This window comes from Polypterus senegalus, chromosome 1, assembly GCF_016835505.1.
Source record: "Polypterus senegalus isolate Bchr_013 chromosome 1, ASM1683550v1, whole genome shotgun sequence".
Lineage (NCBI taxonomy): Eukaryota > Metazoa > Chordata > Cladistia > Polypteriformes > Polypteridae > Polypterus > Polypterus senegalus.
The window spans coordinates 200,536,443-200,561,037 of NC_053154.1; the positions used below are offsets into that span (position 1 = coordinate 200,536,443).

Here is a 24,595-nt window from a genome sequence, read left to right on the forward strand (position 1 = left end):
AAAAGCCACAAAACGAGATTTTGGTGTGTTGAAACTGTGTGTGACAAATGCTAATGTCCTTAGAGTTTGTCACACTCTATTTTAAAACTAAAAATAAAAAAAAAATCCAGATATATCAGCCAACATTGTCTTTTTCTTTCCATCCAACTATTTTATAACTCACTTATTGAGTTGAGGGCCACAAGAAGGGAGTGCTTATTGCAGCAGCACTAAGCACAAGGTAAGAGGTAACACTACATGGGTCACCAGTCCATTTACTGTGCCCTCATCCTCACACTAGGTCAATGTGGAGTTGCCAATTACTCTTTTGAATATGTGTATAAAAACTGAGTACCCAAAGAAAGCCCCACAGACATAATAAGAATGTGTAAACTTCACAAATCTGAACCCAGGACACAGGAGTCATGAAGTATCAGAACCAACCATTGAATTAATTTACCTTCTCCACTGAACACGGTAGATGTAATTCTCTCACAAGATAGTTCATTCACAGGTGCATCAAAAACAGTTGCCTGTAAGTAGATAAAAATGATTTTAACAGGAACAAATTTGGACAAATAAAATCTTGCATTTAAAACAGCTGGCTTCTATAAAGCAGCAGAGAACCAACCAAATAGTGCTGCTCCTAGCTAGAGACCCTGTACAAGCACCATCAAGGTAGTAGTTCTCAACTTTTGTTCTTTCAAGGTCTCCCAGTATATCACAAGACTATGTGTGGCCCTGCCTAAACAGAACCATTATATGCTGCTCAAAAAAAAATTAAAGGAACACTTTTTAATCAGAGTAGAGCATCAAGTCAATGAAATTTCTGGGCTATTGATCTGGTCAATTAAGTAGCAGAGGGGGTTGTTAATCAGTTTCAGCTGCTCTGGTGTTAATGAAATTAACAACAGGTGCACTAGAGGGGCAACAATGAGACGACCCCCAAAACAGGACTGGTTTAACAGGTGGAGACCACTGACATTTTTCCCTCCTCACCTTTTCTGACTGTTTTTTCACTAGTTTTGTATTTGGCTACAGTCAGTGTCACTACTGGTAGCATGAGGCGATACCTGGACATACAGAGGTTGCACAGGTAGTCCAACTTCTCCAGGATGGCACATCAATATGTGTCATTGCCATAAGGTTTGCTGTGACTCCCAGCGCAGTCTCAAGAGCATAGAGGAGATTCCAGGAGACAGGCATGTACTCTAGGAGAGCTGGACAGGGCCGTAGAAGGTTCTTTGGGCAACGAGGAACAGGATGAGCACTGCCAGAGCCCTATAAAATGATGTCCAGCAGGCCGCTGGTGTGAATTTCTCTGACCAACCAATCAGAAACAGACTTCATGAGGGTGGCCTGAGGGCCCAACATCCACTAGTGGGTCCTGTGCTCACTGCCCAGCCCCATGGAGCTAGATTGACATTTTCCATCGAATACCAGAATTGGCAGGTCCACTACTGGTGCCCTGTGCTTTTCACAGATGACAGCAGGTTCACCCTGAGCACATGTGACAGACGGGAAAGGGTCTGGAGAAGCCGTGGAGAACGTTATGCTGCCTGTAACATCAATCAGCATGACCAGTTTGGTGCTGGGTCAGTGATGGTCTGGGGAGGCATATCCATGGAGGGACACACAGACCTCTACAGGCTAGACAATGGCACCTTGACTGCCATTAGGTATTGGGATGAAATCCTTGGACCCGTTGTCAGACCCTATGCTGGTGCATGTGGTCCTGGGTTCCTCCTGGTGCACGACAATGCCCAGCTTCATGCGGCGAGAGGATGCTGGCAGTCCCTAGAGGACAAATGAATTGACACCATTGACTGGCCCCCATGCTCACCTGACCTAAATCCAATAGAACACCTCTGGGACATTATGTTTCGATCAATCCGACACCACCAGGTTGCACCTCAGACTGTCCTGGAGCTCAGTGATGCCCTGGTCCAGATCTGGGAGGAGATCCCCAAGGACACAATCCATCATCTCATTAGGAGCATGCATACAAGGATGTGGGGGCCATACAAACTACTGAGTACGATTTAGAGTTGCTGCAATGAAATGGACATTGGACAAAATGGACTAGCCTGCCATATCATTTTTTCACTTTAATTTTCAGGGTCTCTTTGAATTCAGCCCTGTGTAGGTTGATAATTTTCATTTCCATCAAACAATGTGGCATCTTTTCTTTCCTAACACACTACACAGTCCATATCAGTATAGATATCCAGCATGATTTTTTTTCAGTTGAGATCTGATGTGTTTTCAAAGTGTTCCTTTAATTTTTTTTGAGCAGTTTATTTACCCTCGTACATTTTCTGTATTCTTGGCAAATGTGCTTGTTTTTGGTCTTATTAATAAAAACATATTTTCTGTTAAAGCCACTATACTGCCTGTACTTTTTAAGGCATAATACAAAATAAATACGCAAAAACAGCCTGTAGATTTTTATAAAATAAAAGTTACTTTTACTAGTGCTTGAATTTCTTAATCATAACACGAAACAAGTAAGCATTTTATGGATAAATAAGCATTAATTATGAACATACAGAATCTGTCATTGCAGATATTTTTGATAACAACAAAAAGCTGCTCACTACGCACTTGTCTTTAGTGTTACTTTTTAAAATTAAGTATACAATGATTAAGTATTTCTGAAATTAAAAAATGAGAAGTAATTTTTAAAATGCAGAATTAGTTGCTGTAGACATTTTTTCAAAACCTAACAGCAGAAGCTACTTTGTTATTCTCTGGATTCACAAATTAAGCATTTTCATCAGCAACAACCACATTTGACATGGATGGAAATATAAATGGGTTTTCTTTCCACATACAACAATAAAGGCAGAAAAAAAGACAAAAAAATTGTGTAAGGCAGCAGTAAACCCTAAATTGCTCTGTGTAGATGGGGAGCCCATCCAATCTCTATTCTGACATGATGCGGACACTAGAGACACATTTTAATGGCAGATATAAGTGTAACTCAACTAAACTACACAAGGATACAATATATATAAAAAAGACAACTTGAAGGAGGTCTTTAAGAAAACTGCCATTGTGAGCCATATGTAACATGTTTTGAATATTGAAGAAGTGGGTCTCGGAAGTTTCATACACCTGCTGCTGTTTGATTTTTAGTGAATGTGGTATTTTGTTACTATTTTATAATAATTTTCAGTCATCTTAAGGCTCCCCTGGAAGTTTACTGGGGTCCCCTACTGGGCCACACCCCCCACCTTCAGTGCAGAATCACTGGTATAGGGGTTGTGAATACGATGTTGCCCTCCACCCTTTGCTCCATAATACTGCTTCATTTCATAAGTTTTGAATGGGGGTAGATGATGTTGTGTTTCAGCTACCCCCTTCCTCCATCCATCTGGAGTTCAAATTCCCCTTTTATGTCTGTTTTATTCATTTTCGATTCTCTTGTTTATGATAATATTGTTGATCATTTTGATTCTAGGTACTGTATCTATGTTTCTTTTACTGTGTTCCAGGTGTTTTCATCACTTTTAAGGGACTGCTCTTGGCCCAATAAATCTAAGGGAAACCCACAGTCCCTTGTAGTTCACTGAATATGCTTTGTAATCTGGTGAGTTGAAGTGTTTTTTTACTTTAAAATTGGATTAATTGAATTTTGAGCCCTTGCTCTGTTTTTCAACCACTCTTCTGGACTGCCTTGTTTCAGCAACTCATTCACGGCACACAAGTGTAAAAAAATCATCTTTTAAAGGTATACTCATAAACTATTAAACATTAAAACATGAGATAATTTTATTTCAATCCTACAAACTACATGGGGTAAGTAACGGAGAAGAAAATATATCATATTGTGTGGAGCATTCCTTAAACTAACACCCACAACAATAATAGAGCACACCTTCAGACAGCATATTATTTCCTGTGCTGTTTACCTGCATTCTCATTTCCTGAGACAAGAATCCAGCATTCAAGCATTTAAACAGGCTTTAAGTAGATATCAACTTGTGACTACTATAACATACCTGTTTCTTTCTGGGCACAAATAATTGAAGTTAATGTTGCAAGGTTCAAGCACATTTCTGTCTGCTGTTTTTGGCATACATTCTGCTTTGGACAACCCAATGTCTACCAGAAAACCGATTACTATTCTAAACCTCCACCACGATTCTTGTCTTAGGTGCCCTATGCATGGAATTAGCATGTTTTCCCCTTTCTGCACTGGTTTCCTCTGGGTGCTGTGTTTTGCTTCCACAGTACAAAGAGCCATGCAGGTTACGTGAAATGGAGTTGTTAAATTGGCCGTAGAGTGTGCGTGTGTTCACCCTATGCTGGACTGGTGCCCTGTCCAGGCATTGTTCCTGCCTTGTGTTCTGTGCTTGCTGGGATAGGCTCCATCTTCCCCACATCTCTTTTCTGGATCAGTAGGTTAGGAAAACTGATTGGCTGATGAATGGATAAACCTCCACACACCCATCCATTAGGAATCCTACTTAATCTTATTAAAGGCCCAGAGTTAATCCAAAACAGCCCTGGACAGGTGTCTGCTGCAGGGCATTTTCACAACCACTACAACATTCACTCACTCTGAGTAAATTTAGACTTGTCAGCTGCCCTAAGATGTATGTCTTTTAGTATATGAGAAGAAAATCAGACTATCTGAAGAAAAATTCTTGCAAACAAGTACACTGTGAAACCCCCACACAATGATGATTAGGCTGGAATTTGAACCAAGTCTTTTGGGCTTATGAGGCAGCAGGGAAAACAATAAACAAGATTAAAGGAATTTTAATTTACCTGGCTCTCTGCTCTTTGTCCCATCACTGCTTCATACGGAGGAGGGAAATCCGTGGGATATAATGGCACAGGACTTTCCATTGACCCATTATAAGTGATGCTGGAGAGAAAAATATCAAAATAATATAAAATAATATAAATTATTGGGTTTTCTAGATTGGAGATTTACTACCCTGGTCCAGTTATAAAATAAAGCCTTAGCAGCCAGAAGGTGTTAAAGCATGGCTGGAATAGTCTTGTTCTAGGAACAATGAACTAATATGCTTTAATTTTTGAGTGGTAGTACTTCTCAATATTCCAGTAATCATAATATTACTTCATTATGTGACCATTTTTAAATGTACACTGTATATAGGGTATTTTAATGTGCGATTCACTAAATATACTTTTCATAGATTACAAATTATGTAAAATGCTATTAAAACCAAAAATGTAAGGCCACCCAGTAAAAAAAAAAAAAAAAGCTTATTCCCCAGGATACCTCTGTGCATCAGTCTCTGAGCTGCAGGTGTATTCTGGAGGGTAGTATGGTGGAGGAGGTACAGGTGGTACAAACTCTTCAAAGTCCATTATATTATTTAGGAATGCATCTTGTGGAGTGGAACATTCTGGGTTCACTGAACGGGAGCGATGTGGCACCAGCTGTAAAAGAAAATTTGACTTTCAAGAATAAAAAGTAATCAATAAGTGCTCCATATTCTGCTTAACACCCCTTCTTTACTGTCTCTAACTTACAACTAGATATTATTCTTTAATGCCATTCAGCCAATACTCACAATATGCAACAGGTCCAGAGAGAAGATGTGGATACAGCAAGTAACAGTGGACAAAGTACAGATGACTGTGGAAAGAATGCTGAGGCCACAAGCACTGAATAGCAGGTCCTAGGGGGACATATACAGAGATGCTTACAAGAAATGATACAAATGATGAGACGAAAGCTGACACAACACCACTATCTAATATCTGGATCACCAACAAGAAAGCAATGCTCCAGATGAAGCAAGTTCATGCATTTATTCATGTATCTATGTTATATAAAAGGTAATGAGTAATGATAGTTTAAATCATTTTGTATCTTAATGACTCTGCTTGACTTACCCTCATTTATCCTAGAATATTAGTTTATGCTGCCAACCTATTATAAACCATAGATATATCTGACATCACCTGATACTAGACTGCCTATTATAGCTAACCTTAGCAAGCTGACCTTGTAATTTTCTGACAACCATCATGATGGTCATTTTACATTATGTCAAGACTCTGATGGTCAAAGGCAACACTCACTACCACCAGAGTTGGAATAATGAATAAATGAGGCAGGCAGCTGAAGCACACAGAAATATGATCAAACAAATGTGGTAATCAAAGGAGCAGGCAGGTCAAAACTTGAGAGATAATAAATAGTTTGAAAAACAAAAGAAGCTGAAGGACTGATTTTTGAGAGAGCACTGATCAGTTTCGGGAGACCACCTCCAAGTTCAAATGAGTTTAGGTAATACTGGAGTAACTGCTGTTGTCTACAGGTTGTTGAAAGCAAGAAGTAGGTCAGAATCCAGGACATTACAATTGTACTAGCTATATCTATTGTTATTCACATAGCTACTTTGTTTTATATACAGTATTATGCTATTGTGTCAGCTGTTTTTTATAGGAATATAGCTGCATAGATGAGATATTACCTTAAGAGCCACTCGCACAGTACGACAGTCTTTGTAAGGATACAGCTTGAGAGTTTCTCCTATTGGGCCACATGTTGAGGTCTGAGGGGGTTTAGAAAAAGTCTGACAACAAATACAGACTCCTTCCTTCCCAATATTAGGCTGAAAATAGAAAAATACATCAAAGACTAGAAAAAAAAAATCATTAGTAAAACCAGAATAAATGTTTTTTTATTCAATTTAGTAGGTGCTCTATGTAAAGAAGTAAACCACTGAAATGTTCAATTTGACATGGTTTATTTCATTAATTTCTGAATATGTCATATAAAATAAACAAGCAGTTCAATATCAGTTAATTTTAACAAATCAGTATACAACTAATAAACAAATCAGTGAATCTTAACTAATACATTATACTGTATATACTGTACATATAAACCACAAAACAAATCGTAAGGATCAATTCAATGACCCTTCAGTGAGGTTTCCATGTAGACTATGACGTTGCAGCCCTCTGTAACACATTTTGACTGCACAACAGTGAATTTGCTACTCCTTTGGGACTGCTGATATGAACTTGGGTCACAGAGTTGATCCTTACTGCATACATGGCTGTAATTTGTATTGTGATTTATATGTATACCAGTAACAGCGCACTGCCGACTTGGCTTGAGCATTCATAGTTTTCATACTCTTTCTCTGTCTTTGTTTAGCATTCGTTTGCTCAGAGGTTGATGCACTTGCTGCTTCCTGAGCAGCTCTTCTTTTCTCCACCCTAGCGGCCCGCTGCTTCTCTTCTTTTGTCGGAATCTTTTTGCATTAAAACTGATTAAGTTAGTTTTTGTGTTGCAATTACTTAGTGCGTTTTCTTTAATTTTGCACTTTGTCGCTTAAGTCTTCAATCTGCCACAAGAATGATTTAAGATATGAAGAGGTAGGGGAAGTGACGGCGAAGGTGGTAGGGATGAGAATGGTGCCCGTACACATGCACCGCACGGCTGCCTTGCTGGCTGGAGTTGATTCTACAATAAAATAAAATGAAAATAAAAAGAGGAATAACCTTGGAGGTCAATCATCACCCTGAAATAGGATAGTAGTCGTCACATAGTATATGTGTACCAAATTTCAGGTCAATAGGTCAAACCGTTTGCAAGCTACAGGTGATTTAAAATCCTGGACAAACAAACGGACAGTCACGGTAGCGTATTATATATAAAGATATAATGTATTACTAAATATTAGCTAATTTGTTTATGAGTTTTTTCTATGTATATACAGATTCATTACAGTTAATGCATATTGAACTACTTGTGTCAATAGGTTTTGTTTAATCTTAGCAGCTCAATTAATTCATTATTGACAGTTGTATACTATTATATACTGTGCACCCGGAAAGTATTCACAGCTCATCACTTTTTCCACATTTTGTTATGTTACAGCCTTATTCCAAAATGGATTAAATTCATTTTTCCCCAGAATTCTACACACAACACCCCATAATGACAATGTGAATAAAGTTTACTTGAGGTTTTTGCAAATTTATTAAAAATCAGATGTACATAAGTAATCACAGCCTTTTCCATGAAGCTCAAAATTGAGCTCAGGTGCATCCTGTTTCCCCTGATCATCCTTGAGATGTTTCTGCAGCTTAATTGGAGTCCACCTGTGGTAAATTCAGTTAATTGGACATGATTTGAAAAGCCACACACCTGTCTATATAAGGTCCCACACTTGACAGTTCATGTCAGAGCACAAACCAAGCATGAGTCAAAGGAATTGTCTGTAGACCTCCGAGACAGGATTATCTCAAAGCACAAACCTGGGGAAGGTTACAGAAAATGTTCTGCTACTTTGAAGGTCCCAGTGAACACAGTGGCCTCCATCATCCGTAAGTGGGAGAAGTTTGAAATCACCAGGACTCTTCCTAGAGCTGGCCAGCCATCTAAACTGAGCAATCGGGGGAGAAGGGCCTTAGTCAGGGAGGTGACCAAGAACCCGATGGTCACTCTGTCAGAGCTCCAGTGGTCCTATGTGGAGAGAGGAGAACCTTCGAGAAGGACAACTATCTCTGCAGCAATCCACCAATCAGGCCTGTATGGTAGAGTGGCCAGGCGGAAGCCACTCCTTAGTAAAAGGCACATGGCAACTCACCTGGAGTTTGCCAAAAGGCACCTGAAGGACTCTCAGACCATGAGAAACAAAATTCTCTGGTCTGATGAGACAAAGATTAAACTCTTTGGTGTGAATGCCAGGCGTCACGTTTGGAGGAAACCAGGCACCACTCATCACTAGGCCAATACCATCCCTACAGTGAAGCATGGTGGCGGCAGCAACATGCTGTGGGGATGTTTTTCAGCAGCAGGAACTGGTAGACTAGTCAGGATAAAGGGAAAGATGACTGCAACAATGTACAGAGACATCCTGGATAAAAACTTGCTCCAGAGTGCTCTTGACCTCAGACTGGGGCGACGGTTCATCTTTCAGCAGGACAACGACCCTAAGCACACAGCCAAGACATCATAGGAGTGACTTCAGGACAACTCTGTGAATGTCCTTGAGTGGCCCAGCCAGAGCCCAGCCTTGAATCCGATTGAACATCTCTGGAGAGATCTTAAAATGGCTGTGCACTGACGCTTCCCATCCAACCTGATGGAGCTTGAGAGGTGCTGCAAAGAGGAATGGGCGAAACTGGCCAAGGATAGGTGTGCCAGGCTTGTGGCATCATATTCAAAAAGACTTGAATGGTCATTGCTGCCAAAGGTGCATCAACAAAGTATTGAGCAAAGGCTGTGAATACTTATGTACATGTGTTTTTATTATTTTTAATAAATTTGCAAAAATCTCAAGTAAAATGTTTTCATGTTGTCATTATGGGGTGTTGTGTGTAGAATTCTGAGGAAAAAAATGAATTTAATCCTTTTTGGAATAAGGCAGTAATATAACAAAATGTGGAAAAAGTGATGCGCTGTGAATACTTTCCGGATGCACTGTATATGTCATAGAGAAGACTCATATTAAGACGGTTATGTCAGTTAGAAGAATCATATTGAGACAGTTACATTTGTTCATGTAATTTAATAGTAAGGGCGTATTTAAACTGCTATGTGCAAGTCTAGTTAGCACAAGTGAAAACTCAAAAATTAGATTAAAAATGAACATAAGCCTGAACAGTTTAAAGGCTATAGAGAGCAAAAATTCAAAAAAACAGATAAACACACAGTCTTCATTTTTAAACAGTGTGAACAGTGCAAAGAAAAATGCACCACTAAAGAATTTTTTTGGCAGGTACTTTAACATAGTAGTACATTCAAAATTACAAAATTAAGATGAGAACGTCTAATTTACAAATCTGCAAATCAATAATCCTCTTCTAACACATAAGATGGACATGTATAAACTGAATATTTAAGCAATAATAGGACTTGGGATTAATATGGTTGTGTATCTTGTTTTGCATTTTATATGTTTCAACAATACACAGTTAATACAAAATTATCATAGACTTTTTCCCTTCACCTCATTTTCTGATTACTACATAGGATGTAGAGAAAAGGGGGTAAACTGGTTACAGTTTGAAATAGGCTGCATAGGGGCTTTATGTACTTTTCTGATTAACTGATATGTATATATGAATTTTGCATGATGATTTGTTTTTGTTAAAACTGTGTCATCAATTTATTTTAAATGTGTGCAGTGATCTAAGCCTTTGTAATGGAAAAGAGTCTAGTTAAGAATTAACTTATTTCAATTCTCTTTCTGATACTCTTATTCATTCTTACATGAACACATAAGGTTCTGTTAATTTCTAACGATTAGACAATATAAAAAGTGGAGCGGATCACAAAAGTGAAGAAACTGTGAATACAGAGCATCCCAGGAGAATTCTTAATAAACTTAGTGTAACTGATGCTAACATTTGAATAACTTTTCACCAAGCAACTTACCATCTGACAGGCTTCAAGAGACTTGACAAGCTGTGCATTCTGACATGACAAGATTGACCCAGCCAAGCTCAGTATCACACATACAGCTGACAGCAGCATGAACAATGACACCTGATTAGAGAAAGTGACAGACATCATCAACTACTGCTATCACCTATCAATTTGAAGTACAGGATAATCAATTCATCACTCATTTAGGGTGACTATTTTACCTCAACATGCGAAGATGGCAGTAAATATTTTGCAGTAAAGCATCAGTGTTGATAATGCCAATCCTTTTTTTTCATGCTCAACTTTGAATTGCAAGGAGCATTGACATACTTTTAGTCAGCCGTGAAATACAACACCTGTATACATGAAGAAAGCCTGTATGGATTTGACAGTAATATGTATAGTCAGCAGGAAAAAAAATGACAACCTTAATCTGATTTTTTTTTTGTCATTCAATAACACTGCATTGCCTATTACTTAATGACACCATTGCAACTATTGTTGCAGAGATTAGGAGTTTCAGTACAACACAAGCCACCCACTTTTAATAGCTTCAGATCTGGAAATCAGTCTGTAGTATATAAACTCATACAGCAAAATCTCACAGCAATATTTTTATTAGTGTAATGTAAGCAGCTCAGAGGAGTGATGTTCTACTTAGTCAGTATAAATGACCCTACTTAGTTAAAATGGTCTTGGTCAATGTCTGTGTAATACCTCTTAGTTTTTTTTATCTGGGCATGCAGCTTTCCTATAATATGTGTTATGGAATTCACAACAATCATTTTGGGACTTAGTGCACTATGTTAAAAGTAAGCTGGAGTCTTCCTTGTTTACATGTTTTTGCTCAAATAAACTGCAAAAGACCTGTAAATGGACATGGGGACATTCTCCAGAGCTGTCATAAACAAAGAATAGTGCCATGGAACCGCATGAAGAGCAATTCTGTGTAACGCTGTTTTACTCCAATGTATTTTGTATATTTTCCTTTTGATGTTATATACATTTTATGTCATTGTCATCTAAGAGTATAATTGACATTATAATCTTAGTTTAAAATAACTGCATAGACTATAACTCATGCTAGTTAAATGGTATTAAAGGGATCTGGAGATATAACAGATAGCACCCTTAACAAGATAAATTGTTACTTTTGTGATCAAAGCTTTTAGGAAGAGCTGTCCATTACTAAAGTAGCAAGCCAGTTATCTGTGTGTAATATAACAAGGAACAGAACCCCACATGGCCCTTTGGCATAGAAAACAAAACATCTGAGAAATGAGAGAACAAAACTGAGACAGAGAGGGACTCCATTCCATGATGAATCTAAAAGCTGCACAAGATAACTCCTCTGACACAGATGTTACCTTTATCTTTACAGATACCTGATGTTAAAACAAGGGGGTATGTCATTAAGTCCTTACATTAAGACTTTGCTGTAAGTCACTATTTTCTATAGTTGAATTTATTTGGTATTACTCTATTTTAATAAGTTCTACTTTGCTTTTAAATTTCTGTACTTTGTCTCTATATACTACTTTGCTTTTAAATTTCTGTACTTTGTCTCTATATATCTTGAGGGACTGAAGTATAAAAAAGAGACAGGGCACCTGATGAGAGGAGATTACCACTTACTTTCTCACATGGTTAGTAGGGTGATGGAGGATGCTCTCAACAGAGGTCACCATGGTGCAAATAACGCATCATTCATTGGGGAGAAGCATTGTCCAAAGTATCTTAGCCTCCGTGTATCTATGAAATTCTTTAGGACTGGGGTATATAAGCTGTTACCACTTGGTTATATCAGATTGTTCATGCTAAACCCAGTGAGTCCCTATTTGGTGAACTGAGGAATGATGGGCTGCACAGGCATTACTTATAATAAGTGCTTAAATGGATAGGGTCTGTGTGTATGTGAGTGTGTGTGTGTTAAGCTTGGGGTGTGAGGATAGACTAGCCCATAAAGGACTTGGTAAGTTTCTCTAACCCCACAATAATACAATATGTTTTAGGCTAATGGGTGACTTTAATGTGGCTTGGTGAATGTGTATATTAATGTGCACCCATTTAACTGAAAAGTGTAATTAAAGGAAGGTTTAATGAAAAGAACAAAAAAATGGATGGGTGGCTAATTTAACAATCTAGAATTTGAGTAAGCATCAGAGCTTTGAAATCTGGGCAACCATTATCCATCCACTTACATAATTTTTGAATACTCTTATTTACCTGAACAGTGTTGTAGGTAATCACAATCTTGCTTGAATTACTTTGTTCGGCACTCCATGTTTCATAATTATTCCTGACATATGTGTGTACCCTACTGTAGTTCACCTATTCCTTATAAATTAAATTAACTGAAACTGAGGCTTATTATTATCTTCAGGAAGCCTGAAAGAGCACTGATGTTAAAACCAATAGTATTCCTTACTGAAAAAGTTTACTATACATGGAAAAAATCTAGCCTTTAGTGTTATGGTTTTTTCTTCTAGACATTGATCTAAGATCACAATGGACACAACATACCATTTGTAATTGACAGCATCTTAGTGAACATTTCCTTAAAGAAATCCATAAAGTACTGGTGTGTGCTCTTCATTACCTATTTATTTATTTACTAGGTGAAGTAATATGCATTATCTGTGTATATCTGTTTAATGTGTTAAGGTAAAAAAAAGCAGATATTTATGCTGTGAACGATAGGGGGCGCTCTCGCTCCCTTGAACCCCTGTCCACGACTCCAGACACCAGGTAAAAGTCCTCAAGTTGACTTTATTTTCTTGCCACAGTGCACAAAGCACACTCTCCTCCACAATACTCATAAATTACAATAAACCACAATAATAAACAAATAAACCAATCCTCCAGCTCCCAGACGCGTTGCCACCCTTCCACCCAGCTCAGCTCGTTGTCTGGGAGTTCCCATAGTCCTTTTATACCTCCTGACCCGGAAGTGTTTCTGCCCAATAGTCCACAAGTCCTTTTCCTTCCGGGTCAGGGTAAATAGTCCCTTTCTTCAACCCGGAAGTCCGTCGCTCTTCCTGTGACGAACCTCCGGGTCACAGGGCACGAAAAAGCCCTCGGTCCTCCCTGCAGCTCCCTCCTGTGGCCCCCACGGCATCCAGCAGGGCTTTGCATAAAAACTCCAATGTCCATGATGCCCTGCTGGTCTTCTGGGGACCTCCACGCTGCAAGGAGGGCTCCACCTGGCGGCTTGGGGGTATTGGCCGGGATAAATGGCCGACCATCCATTACAATGCATTTATGTCATAAGTCAAAAATTTATTATATTTGCATATAACTGGATTCCATAATTGCTGTGTGTGTGGTTTCATAAAACAATGTTTAATAACAAAATAATAATAAACTGGATGGCTTGTTGAATAATTGAATCTATGAACTGTAGAAAGCACTTACAGTAGGGGGCCCAGGGGAGTGGTTATTAGGGTTCATGGATATTGCAGATCTCCGCATTGTTACATGACAGGAAAGAGCAAAAGTGGTGGTATTTGATAATGTTATAAAGATGATTCCTAGCTGATTCATTCAGTATTCATTTAAAATTGCTACAAATCACACATGTATTGGCATCAAAATGTAAAATGTTAAGGCCTTGTCATAAAATGGACTTCAATAAATGTCTACCACCAAAAAACTGTAAAGGTTACTAACATTGTTCTCCATCCTTCTCTTTCTACCATATTCTGAACAGTGACTTGGCATGTGCCAAAAAAATGTGTTCCCTTCTGTTTCATTGTGGCTCATCTCTATCACACTCTATCACACTTAGTAACAATATGTATGTGTATGATAGCATTGACATTATGGTGTTGCTTTGATAAAAAATGTAATACCATCAGTTCATTTCAGAGTTATTATCATGTGCATACAGTGCAATGAAATTCCTATCTGCATGTTATGGACACTATCGTTGTCCATCAGCCTGTTTCTCACTCTGCTGGTTATGTATAATATCCATCCATCCATTAACAACCCGCTATATCCTAACTACAGGATCACAGGGGTCTGCTGGAGCCAATCCCAACCAACACAGGGCGCAAGTCAGGAACAAACCCTGGACAGGGCGCCAGCCCACCATAGGGCACACACACACACACACACACATACACACATCCACACACCAAGCACACACACTAGGGCCAATTTAGGATCGCCAATGCACCTAACCTGCAGGTCTTTGGACTGTGGGAGGAAAGAGGAGCACCCGGAGGAAACCCACACAGACACGGGGAGAACATGCAAACTCCACGCAGGGAGGACCCGGGAAGCGAACCCAGGTCTCCTTACTGCGAGGTATGTATAATATAACATCACAAAATAATAGTTTGTGGTGAGTGAACCAGCCAAGATTCTTCTAGCACACAGTTTCATGAAATTGATGTTAAACTTTCTTTTCTTTGTTTTGCATGAGAAACCTCCAAAACTCATTAAAAAGAGTGTTTTGGTGTTTTAAAAGTTTTTTGGGGGGATGAAAGAAAGGAACATTGCTCCTTAAGGGTTTGTCAACAGTGTACACCCAATTAGAATATTTCTCAAAAGGGCCCATATGTAAATAAACAGGAAAAAGTAATCTTTTGTAAACTCAATATTTTAAACACAACACCACGATGATACCAAATGACATACTCTTAGACAAAAGCTGTATTGTAGCAAGACAATAAAATTGTCATCCTAATTAGTTTAAAAGAAAATGTTATACAGAGGCTCTAGCATTCACAAGCTTTTCTTTGCCTTCAGGCAGAAATAATTTTAAGATGAGCAAAAATCAATGTATTGGTTACTTACTACTCTAAAATTTGTCTTTCACGTGCTGTATGTCTTTGACACCATTATTCTTACCAAATTCTTTGGACTTGAAGACACCAATTAAGTAACAGCCAAATGTTTTAGGTTTTGCTCTTTTTTATTTTGAGATATTTTTGTCTAACTGTATTTTGTTAACTGCTATGTGTTGGAGCATATGATGAAGGTTTTCCTGATCCTACTACTGCTCTAATACCACTATGAGAAAAGGGCCAAATAAGGGGTTATACATATATGGACATTCTGTGCTTAAGGATGAATGGAATCACAGAAAATAGGTGAACCCCGAAAAAGAACTCTTAAACAATTTTTGAATTACTCCATCTGAATTATTTATGTTTTCACTACCTGATTTCTATGCTTGACCACTGGTATAACTCAAACTTTCTTCAGGTATAAAATTACAGACCTCATTATGAACCTGAGTAGAATTACATTTTAAAATCATACTTACCACAAGAGTAAGAGGTCGTCTCCAAGACATCACACCCACCAGGCCTGATATAACAACCTATGAAGAAAATGAAATGTGAATATTGGAATTATTGCAGATTTCTTATAAGTTATGAGCAAGGTCAGGCACCCAGCAAAATACTGCACTGGGCTATTCATTTTACCCTCTAATGCAGAAAGCCATTTATTTTCTGTGTTCACAGAGACATAAACCAAGCTAGATCACTGCAACCTAATTACATCAACACACAGTTATGAAAAAATTGCTATAACTTCAAAAATATGGAAATTATTATTTAAAGTGCAGTTGACATTCCATAGAAATACAAAATGTTTAATAACAGAATACACTTTCCTCCATGCCTAGTCTTGGTAATGTCATTTCTTAACCTATGACCCTTCTTTCCAAGTGTAACCTACAACTATCAACACCATCCAACCTCTGCTCCTTAGGGACAAGCTGACAGAGATGGGAGTAGCTACATACCTGGTGGCATGGATCGTGGACTATCTTACAGACAGACCTCAGTATGTGCGTCTCAGGAACTGCAGGTCTGACATTGTGGTCAGCAACACAGGAGCGCCGCAAGGATCTGTACTTCCTCCGGTCCTGTTCAGCCTATATACATCAGACTTCCAATACAACTCAGAGTCCTGCCACGTGCAAAAGTTCACTGACGACACTGCTATCGTGGGCTGCATCGGGAGTGGGCAGGAGGAGGAGTATAGAAACCTAATCAAGGACTTTGTTAAATGGTGCGACTCAAACCACTTACACCTGAACACCAGCAAAACCAAGGAGCTGGTGGTGGATTTTAGGAGACCCAGGCCCCTCCTGGATCCAGTGATTATCAGAGGCGACTGTGTACAGAGGGTACAGGTCTGTAAATACCTGGGAGTGCAGCTGGATGATAAATTGGACTGGACTGCCAATACTGATGCTCTGTGCAAGAGAGGACACAGCCGACTATACTTCTTTAGAAGACTGACGTCCTTCAACATCTGCAATAAGATGCTGCAGATGTTCTATCAAACGGTGGTGGCGAGTGCCCTCTGCTACGCGGTGGTGTGCTGGGGAGGCAGCATAAAGAAAAAGGACGCCTCACGCCTGGACAAACTGGTGAGGAAGGCAGGCTCTATTGTAGGCATGGAGCTGGACAGTTTGACATCCATGGGAGAGTGATGGGCGCTGAGCAGGCTCCTGTCAATCATGGAGAATCCACTGCATCCACTGAACAGTTATCATCTCCAGACAGTGGAGCAATTTCACTGACAGACTAAGGAGATCGTTCCTCCCCCACACTATACAACTCTTCAATTCCACCCCTTGGGTAAATGTTAACATTATACAAAGTTACTGTCTATTTTACCAGCATTTTTATCACTCTTTAATTTAATGTTGTTTTTTAACAGTATGCTGCTGCTGGAGTATGTGAATTTCCCCTTGGGATTAATAAAGTATCTATCTATCTATCTATCTATCTATCTATCTATCTATCTATCTATCTATCTATCTATCTATCTATCTATCTATCTATCTATCTATCTATCTATCTATCTATCTGTCTGTCTTGCCACTCCTAACACATGATACTGTTCTTTACTCTCCATGTTAAATAGAGTTTCCTAGCTACCTAAATTACTGAATATTCTAAGAACGTGTCTGCTTAAACAGAACTTAAACCTGCCTTAGAGTTTACATACTATATGTACTTTTGACCAGAATCCCTTCAGTAATTTTTCTTTGCATCTGTCACTGGCCTGTCTGGGCATTTGATGTTTGACTTTCATGACCAATGGTGCATATTGAAAAATGACTTGTTTGCCTGTTTTTTTTTTTTAATTATTTTTGCCACTTTTTTAATTAGCATAGTTCCTGGTTTAGTTGCAAAAAATTCTACATGTACACCAGGATTCACTTGTACACTTCATCATCAACCACTCGCCCAGCCTTTGGCATTGCCAAGTCTTTTGTGATTATGGAGGACCTGATGTACATTTAAGGACCAATGATAAAAATGGCAAAGCAGGTTGTGATGTAACTGAAATGTAACCACTTTGGAGCAAAATGTTGAAAAAATAAGACTGTGATTAGGACCTAGAATAGCAATTAGAAAAGTTTTGAAAAAAAAATCCCAGAAGAAAAGTACATTTATTTGTAAAGTATATTTAAAAACATCTTCTCCTTTCCCTACACATACTAAAGATGTTAGGTAATTGTGAAACTTTAAATTGGCCCAGTATTAAGTGTGGATGTGTGTGTAAGTGTGCCCTATGATTGTGCTGTACTACAGTCCCCCACAATTCTGATTTAGACTAATAGCACTGGCAAAAGGTAGGTACAAATGAGATAACAGTCTGTTAGAAGGTACACCTATATACATACCCACACTGACTCACACTGTGCAATCTATGAGATACCAGTTAAAAAATAGCATGTACAGTACTTGACAGGAGGAGAACACACAAACAATACATACTGTATACAGTGAAATAGGCTGGATTTAAAACTAGTCTCCAGAATCTGTGAGGCAGGAGATCTAACCACTAGCCCAATCTGAAGCAAACAAACAGACAACCAAACGTTAATTTACATGGTGTCTTTCAATAGCAAACCTAATTCGTGAGGTGCTTTACACGTTTAGGGGCAGTATACAATTGCTTTCAAATCTTTTGATTTTTTTTTTATTTCTATTCTTTTTTTTACATATGAATCTCATGCATTGAAAGTCAATTACTTGCTCAGGGTCATATTGTGAATCAATGGCAAGCACTAACCAAACAACTTTAAGGTTTGATGTCTAATACCTTAGCCTAACTATACCACCTTCACTCCCAACTTTTATTTTATATAATTCTTGTCTTGTGCCGAAGCCATCTGGGATAGCCTTTGACTTCTTCAGTTCCTTTAGATGTTTGACCTTCTATTTTTTTTTACTATGTTTCAACCTCAAGTGTAGGGTTACTATTGTAATGTACATATATAGAGTACATTTAAATTCTTACTTGCATGTGTTAGTCAATATGCAATACTGTACATCAGTCACCCTCTGGTGCAAGGACAAGTTAGTGTAACTGACTTACCTTGAAGCTTGTGTCTTTCTTACCTGAAAAATCTCAGATCATAGACAGACTACAGTAATACTGTACATCTGTGTTTTTTATTTAAAAATAAATGAAAGATAAGTCTAGAGTAATGTATAGATGTCCATATGTATTTTAGATTGTGTACTGTATATGCTTGTACCCTGAATTGTATTAATCTGGCGTGATAATGCCTGGATAAAGCTTTTTCTATTGTCATGCAATCATTTAGATATATTTATTGTAACTGAAGCACTGCCAGGTTATATAATCTGTGTAAGTTCATACATCACATCAATGGCAGGGCTGAACTGGTTTGAATAAAGTGTAGTGCCTTAGCCACTTGGCTGCAACACCTGCCTTAAGGAATGGATTGCTCTTTCTGTAAAGTGAAACAGCTTTGATGCACTAATGCACTTGAATGCAGCATTTCCTGCCAGGTTTAAAATCCAGCCTACATGTTCAGCTCTATTTGCCAGAAACTGGAGTGTTTTATGATTTAACTTGAGCTCATCACAAACTTAAAGTATTCCTAAGGGGAAATTGCATTTCTTTTTCTGCATTTAACACAATCTCTCAAAAATGCACATAGTTTAAATGAGGCATCACAAACCACTATAGAGTAAATAGAAGATTTTATTTAATATAATAACTTGGCTAAGTAGGTTACTAGAATCGTGTTTGGAAAGAAAACAAAAAATGGTCAGCAGTTACAGTGAAATGCATTCCAAAACCTGTACTGAGAACATGTAATTACAATAATTGTCTTTTTGGAATATCTACAGGATTTGAAATGGAAGTGTATCTTTCTGGCTATCAACTAATTTCTCTTACATGGCCATGTTGAATAACTCAGGATGGAACAAAAGGGAATCCATTACAGCTAGAACTCAAGTGCAAGTCTTCTTTCAGAAGAACAAAAATAACAGCCTGAAAGTTAACCACTTACTGAGAAAACAATGATTAATAGTATAACTTTCAGTATAAAATACAGAAATATACTTACAAAAAATCCAGCCCAGAATGGACAGGAATGGCGCACTTTTGTCGAGCTGGTGAAAGCCACTGCCACAAAGCTGACTGCCACAATCATGGAACCGAGGCCCATCTGGACAATGCCCAAGGCCAGAAGCAGCTGTGTTCGGGCTCGCTGTACACCCAAGCGAGAAAGACTCCGGGAAGTACCAGGGCTGAGAGAATGGCTTGAATCTGAAGGGGAAGGCATGTTGAGCTTCAGAAGCCTGAGCTAATCCAATGTGCCAACTTGACAAATTCAGTCTTAAAAGATATTTCCTTTGGTCATTAACATCATATCAAAAATGTTCAAAAGCAATTCCTTATCATCTGTAGATAAATATAGTGTGAAAGAAACAGTAAGGAAATAACTGCTCATAAAGCAAGGTGCAAATTGCTAAAAAAAAGTACTGGTGCGTATTTTAAGTTTAATAAAAAATATTCCGGAGGGTGCAAAAACTTCTTCAAATTTCCAAACTTTGAATTGCAAGGTAAGTCATAATTCCTTACCGAAACTTTGCAATAGAATGCATGGAAAGCAATGAGTAAAAGCAGAATTCCTTTTGAATCCAGTGTAGATTGCAATATCCTGTCGAAGACTTCATTGTAAACTGCAGAAAAATGTTCTGACACATTTTAAGAAAAGTGATTGAAAAAGTGTTATATACCAAGCAAAAAAATCAGAACAGTGCCATCAGACTCACTTGAAAAAGGTCCATCACAATAGACTAGATATTCCATAGACTGACATGATATGGAAGCTTTTTTGTTTTATTTGAAGGAAATCATTTGCAACTGGTATTTACATTTCTTCAGATTGTTAAAATGAGGTAGGAAATGAGTTTGCCTAGCCACATGCCAATAAATCCATAAGTCAAAAGAAATGAATAATATTGTTTGCTGATTTTTTTTTTTTTAGCTCATAGCAAATATTTCTTTTGTACATTCTTTGCAACCAGTGAGCACTAAAATAAACACCATTCTGTGTTCCGTTTTTTCCACTCTTAATGTTGAAGTCAAGCACATTTTACCCTGCAGATGTTTGACTAGGAGTGGAAACCTGACTTCCGACCTTATACTTTCAAAGGATATGGGATAAAAATTCAGTTACCAAATTCAAAGGCATATAACGTCCCCCTGGGTTTTCATAAAATTCAACACAAAGAGAAGACTGAGTTGTAAGCTTTCCATCCTGTAATACATTCAATACCGTTTCAAATATTAATAAGCGTTTTCCAGCATGCTCCCGTTTTTCAATTAGAATTATCAAAATGCAATTACATTAATGTATTTTAACCGCAACTTCGAAAACAAAATAATGCAATATGTGTTATAGCTCTTTTTACCGAACAAAATATTCAGACCATTTTGACGATAATTTGCGTATTGGTTGAAGCTATTAGCTCGCACTGCAGCGCGTACACTCACTTCTCAGGTCATGCGCGCCCCCGACTCTGCAGTTATTAATAGAAGCCGACTCTCCTAGGCTCGTGACGTATTGGATGTGCACTAACCGGGTTACTCACACATTGTGGGAGTCCTGTGAAATTTGGTCTCTATTTTAAATAATAATAATAATAATAATAATAAAGTTGACAGTAGTATGCAATTTTATGGAAAATAATAAATACTCTAGTGCCTCAACTAAATAACTGCATTTATTTTAATAAATATTTAAAACCATCATTCGATGTTTAATTTTGTTTCAGCTAAACTATGCCCTGGTACTCAAACATTTATATCATTATTTACATCTTTTAAAAAACTTTCGGACCACATATCATTAATGAGGTATCACTATTAATCAGCAAACTTCACAAAGGTTTTAACACTTTTTACGTTCGGAATATGCTTGCATATTTGATATCTTTAATATTTGAAAAAACTCACTTGTGATGATCTTGTATTAAACCCAAACACATATTTAACACCCAATTGCCCTTGAAGTTACCGTTTATTGAGTCGAAACAAATACAAAACAGTTTCCCTTTGATTTCTGTTTGTTACATTTATATAAAGAAACTTTGTCTCCACTTGCTCAAGTGGTTTTCTCCTTGTTTCCCTGTTTTCCAGGTTTTACAAAATATATCTTTGGTAAATGACTAATTAAACAGGATAAACAGATAGTAAGAATTTTATAGTCCCATGAAATTGCATTTGCATTTCTCGTATTAGATTAATATATAATTTCTATGTTCTGCATATTGCCCGAAGGCAAAAAAAAAATTCTTCATGCTTTAAATATTTACAGTTTTGCTTAATATCTATTTCTAAATTAACGTTTACTAAAGATAGATCGAAAAACATCGATATGCTTGGAGAGGTTTTGTATAGTATTTGCTACATGCTTGTTTTGACAATTATAACGGAAAAGGTCAAAGTTTACTTCAATGCGCTCATGTATTTTATAAAGCCCATCACGAGGAGAATGCACAAACTCCACATTGACTGTGAAAAAGACTGATAGTCTCCAGTATCTGTGAGACAGAAGAGATGACCACTGCCTGTCTTCGAAGCAAACAGACAAGCAAACTTTAGTTTACATGGTGTCTTTCTATAGCAGACACCATTCCTTTGTTTATTAATTTTTTTTAAAGATGAGTCCCAGGCAAGGTAGATGACTTGCTCAGTGCTTGCTCGCAACTGTCTGTCACATAAAGCTGCCAGGTAAATCTTCTGCTTTACAGCTGAACGTAAAAAAAGTGGGATCAAACACAAAATCTGAAAACACGATGACACCGAAGACTAAAAGTAATTTTGAATGTAAACGATAGTACCTCTGACGCCCTATCCTGGGACAATTCCTGCCTTGTGCCCTATGTTTCCTGGAATTGGCTCCAGCTTCCCCAAAACTCTGCTTAGGATTAAGCGGGTTAGAAAACTAATGGATGGATGATAATACCTTATTTCGATATCTCATTTAATTTTAATGCAATTATCCAATTTAAAACAATAACCCTCACTATCCAAAAAAAACCCTCAAAAGTTTCCAGTGGAAATCGGCGCATTCCGTTCATCCGGGTAAATTTCACAGGCGGAGAAAAAAATGAAGCAAATAATTCATGAAGGAAGATGAGCCACTACTACAGATAATCAGGGACGTGCACAAATAAATCTACATATTGTTTTAAATAGTTATAAAAACATAAAGCGCAGTAATGTTTTACTGATCTGACTCAGTTCGGTTACGGTAGTTCACGTTACTTTGTCAGTAAAAGGTGTAACTCGGTGGATATTCTATACCGCACTTCATCGTCTTTGCTTATGATAATACTGCATTCACTTACACCGCCCACCACGGTCTGTTTCTAATTTTCCTAATTAGAAGATACTTTTCACTCAAAAAATATTGCTACCCACCCCAACGAAACGAGGTAGCGTAAAAAGACAGATGTGTAAACTGACGTGGGGTCTCGACTGTCCCGTTTAGAAGGCTGTCTTTAATATCGTGTTATTGCTTACTCCCATGCACGCCCCGCTTCAGTTTTCCCTCGGTAACAGTCATCCAAATTCGTTTACTTATTAATTCGCGCCAACGTACATTAGTGAAGTATGCCCTCCTGTACGATCCGCTGCGGCCTCAAGTTCCGGCGCACATTTCGTCTGCTAGTTCTCTCCCCATCGGGAATCCGGAAAGGGGTACCACGGTGCGCCCACTCTATTCCTTGTAACTCCTGCTGCAGTGCTACCCCTTACCGCTCCTGCTTCATCTCCAAAGCAACAGCCAGCTCCTGCACCATTTCGCTCCCACACAACTGAGGAACGGCGGTAGCCTGCCCCGGGATGACGTCACAGCAGCAAGCACCCCCGAGGTGAAATGAAAAGCGTGCCGTTTACAAACTGAGGAGCTCTTTTGCAGTGGACTGATTCTGAGTACCTGTGTTTACGGAGCGCGGACCCAGCCCGTCCATAAATACACATTCACAAACCCGGGCGACTGAAATTGTTTGGTTCTTGGCTTATGTACAACTTATTCCCACGCGCTCTCTATGCGTAAGTGTGTGCGTGTCATTGTGCATTGTAACGCTTCACCGTCAATGCAGTTCTCTTACTCAAACGGTCTGCAGCCAGAGGGCGGAGCGGCACTCTGCTGAAGATGCCGCTGCCGCAGCGCTGGGACCGCAGGTGGTAATGGAGGAGGAGGTTGCCTAGTGATGTTTCCATGGCAACTTTTCTGCACCAATCACATCCGTCCCTCGCATCCGCTAAGCGAATGCACCAGTTATATTTTCCTTCTGAATCTACACATTTTGTATCACCATCTTAAGGTAACAACAGATATGACAATCCGTAGGCGTGGGGAAAAAAATAAAAACAGTAAAGGCTCCTGTTATTTTTAGCGATATGAAAACTGGTAATTCGAAATTGCATTTCTGAAAGGATGACACGAAAGGACAGTGGCTTGCGTGGCTTCTTTGTAGCTGCAAACGCCCGGGGGCAAATCCAATCCCGGGCACTGGTTATCTGAAGATGCATGCTGTTCTCGAGTTAATGCGAGTTCACTCATCTCACTCAATTCTCGTTTCCACCAGCATTAACAATATTCACGCGTTTGATTAGCTGTTCGCACTAATTTTTCGTGAACTCGCGTGTGCCTTGCAAAGAGCAGGCATTCCGTTCAGGTACGCTTACTGGCCGCATAACGATATCGTGAAAGGTCCCGTTTACTAACAACTAAGGATTGGAAAACATGGATGGGTATTTATGGTGCTTCAATTCTCGTTTCCGCCAGCATTAACAATATTCACGCGTTTGATTAGCTGTTCGCACTAATTTTTCGTGAACTCGCGTGTGCCTTGCAAAGAGCAGGCATTCCGTTCAGGTACGCTTACTGGCCGCATAACGATATCGTGAAAGGTCCCGTTTACT

At 38.6% G+C, this 24,595-nt stretch overlaps 1 protein-coding gene across 1 annotated transcript in view; it reads right to left on the reverse strand.

The window, feature by feature from the left end:
• The window catches only part of fam189b (family with sequence similarity 189 member B), a 36,772-nt gene extending 13,190 nt beyond the window's left edge, over positions 1 to 23,582 (reverse strand). Inside the window, exons 1-8 of the mRNA XM_039767067.1 lie at positions 19,719 to 23,582; positions 15,630 to 15,686; positions 10,364 to 10,474; positions 6,441 to 6,581; positions 5,532 to 5,639; positions 5,237 to 5,397; positions 4,756 to 4,855; positions 440 to 512 (exon numbers count right to left, since the gene is read on the reverse strand). Of these exons, the coding sequence (XP_039623001.1) occupies positions 440 to 512; positions 4,756 to 4,855; positions 5,237 to 5,397; positions 5,532 to 5,639; positions 6,441 to 6,581; positions 10,364 to 10,474; positions 15,630 to 15,686; positions 19,719 to 19,937 (970 nt within the window). The 5' untranslated portion in view covers positions 19,938 to 23,582. The remainder of the gene's footprint in view (positions 1 to 439; positions 513 to 4,755; positions 4,856 to 5,236; positions 5,398 to 5,531; positions 5,640 to 6,440; positions 6,582 to 10,363; positions 10,475 to 15,629; positions 15,687 to 19,718) is intronic.
• Between the last annotated feature and the right edge of the window lie 1,013 nt (positions 23,583 to 24,595).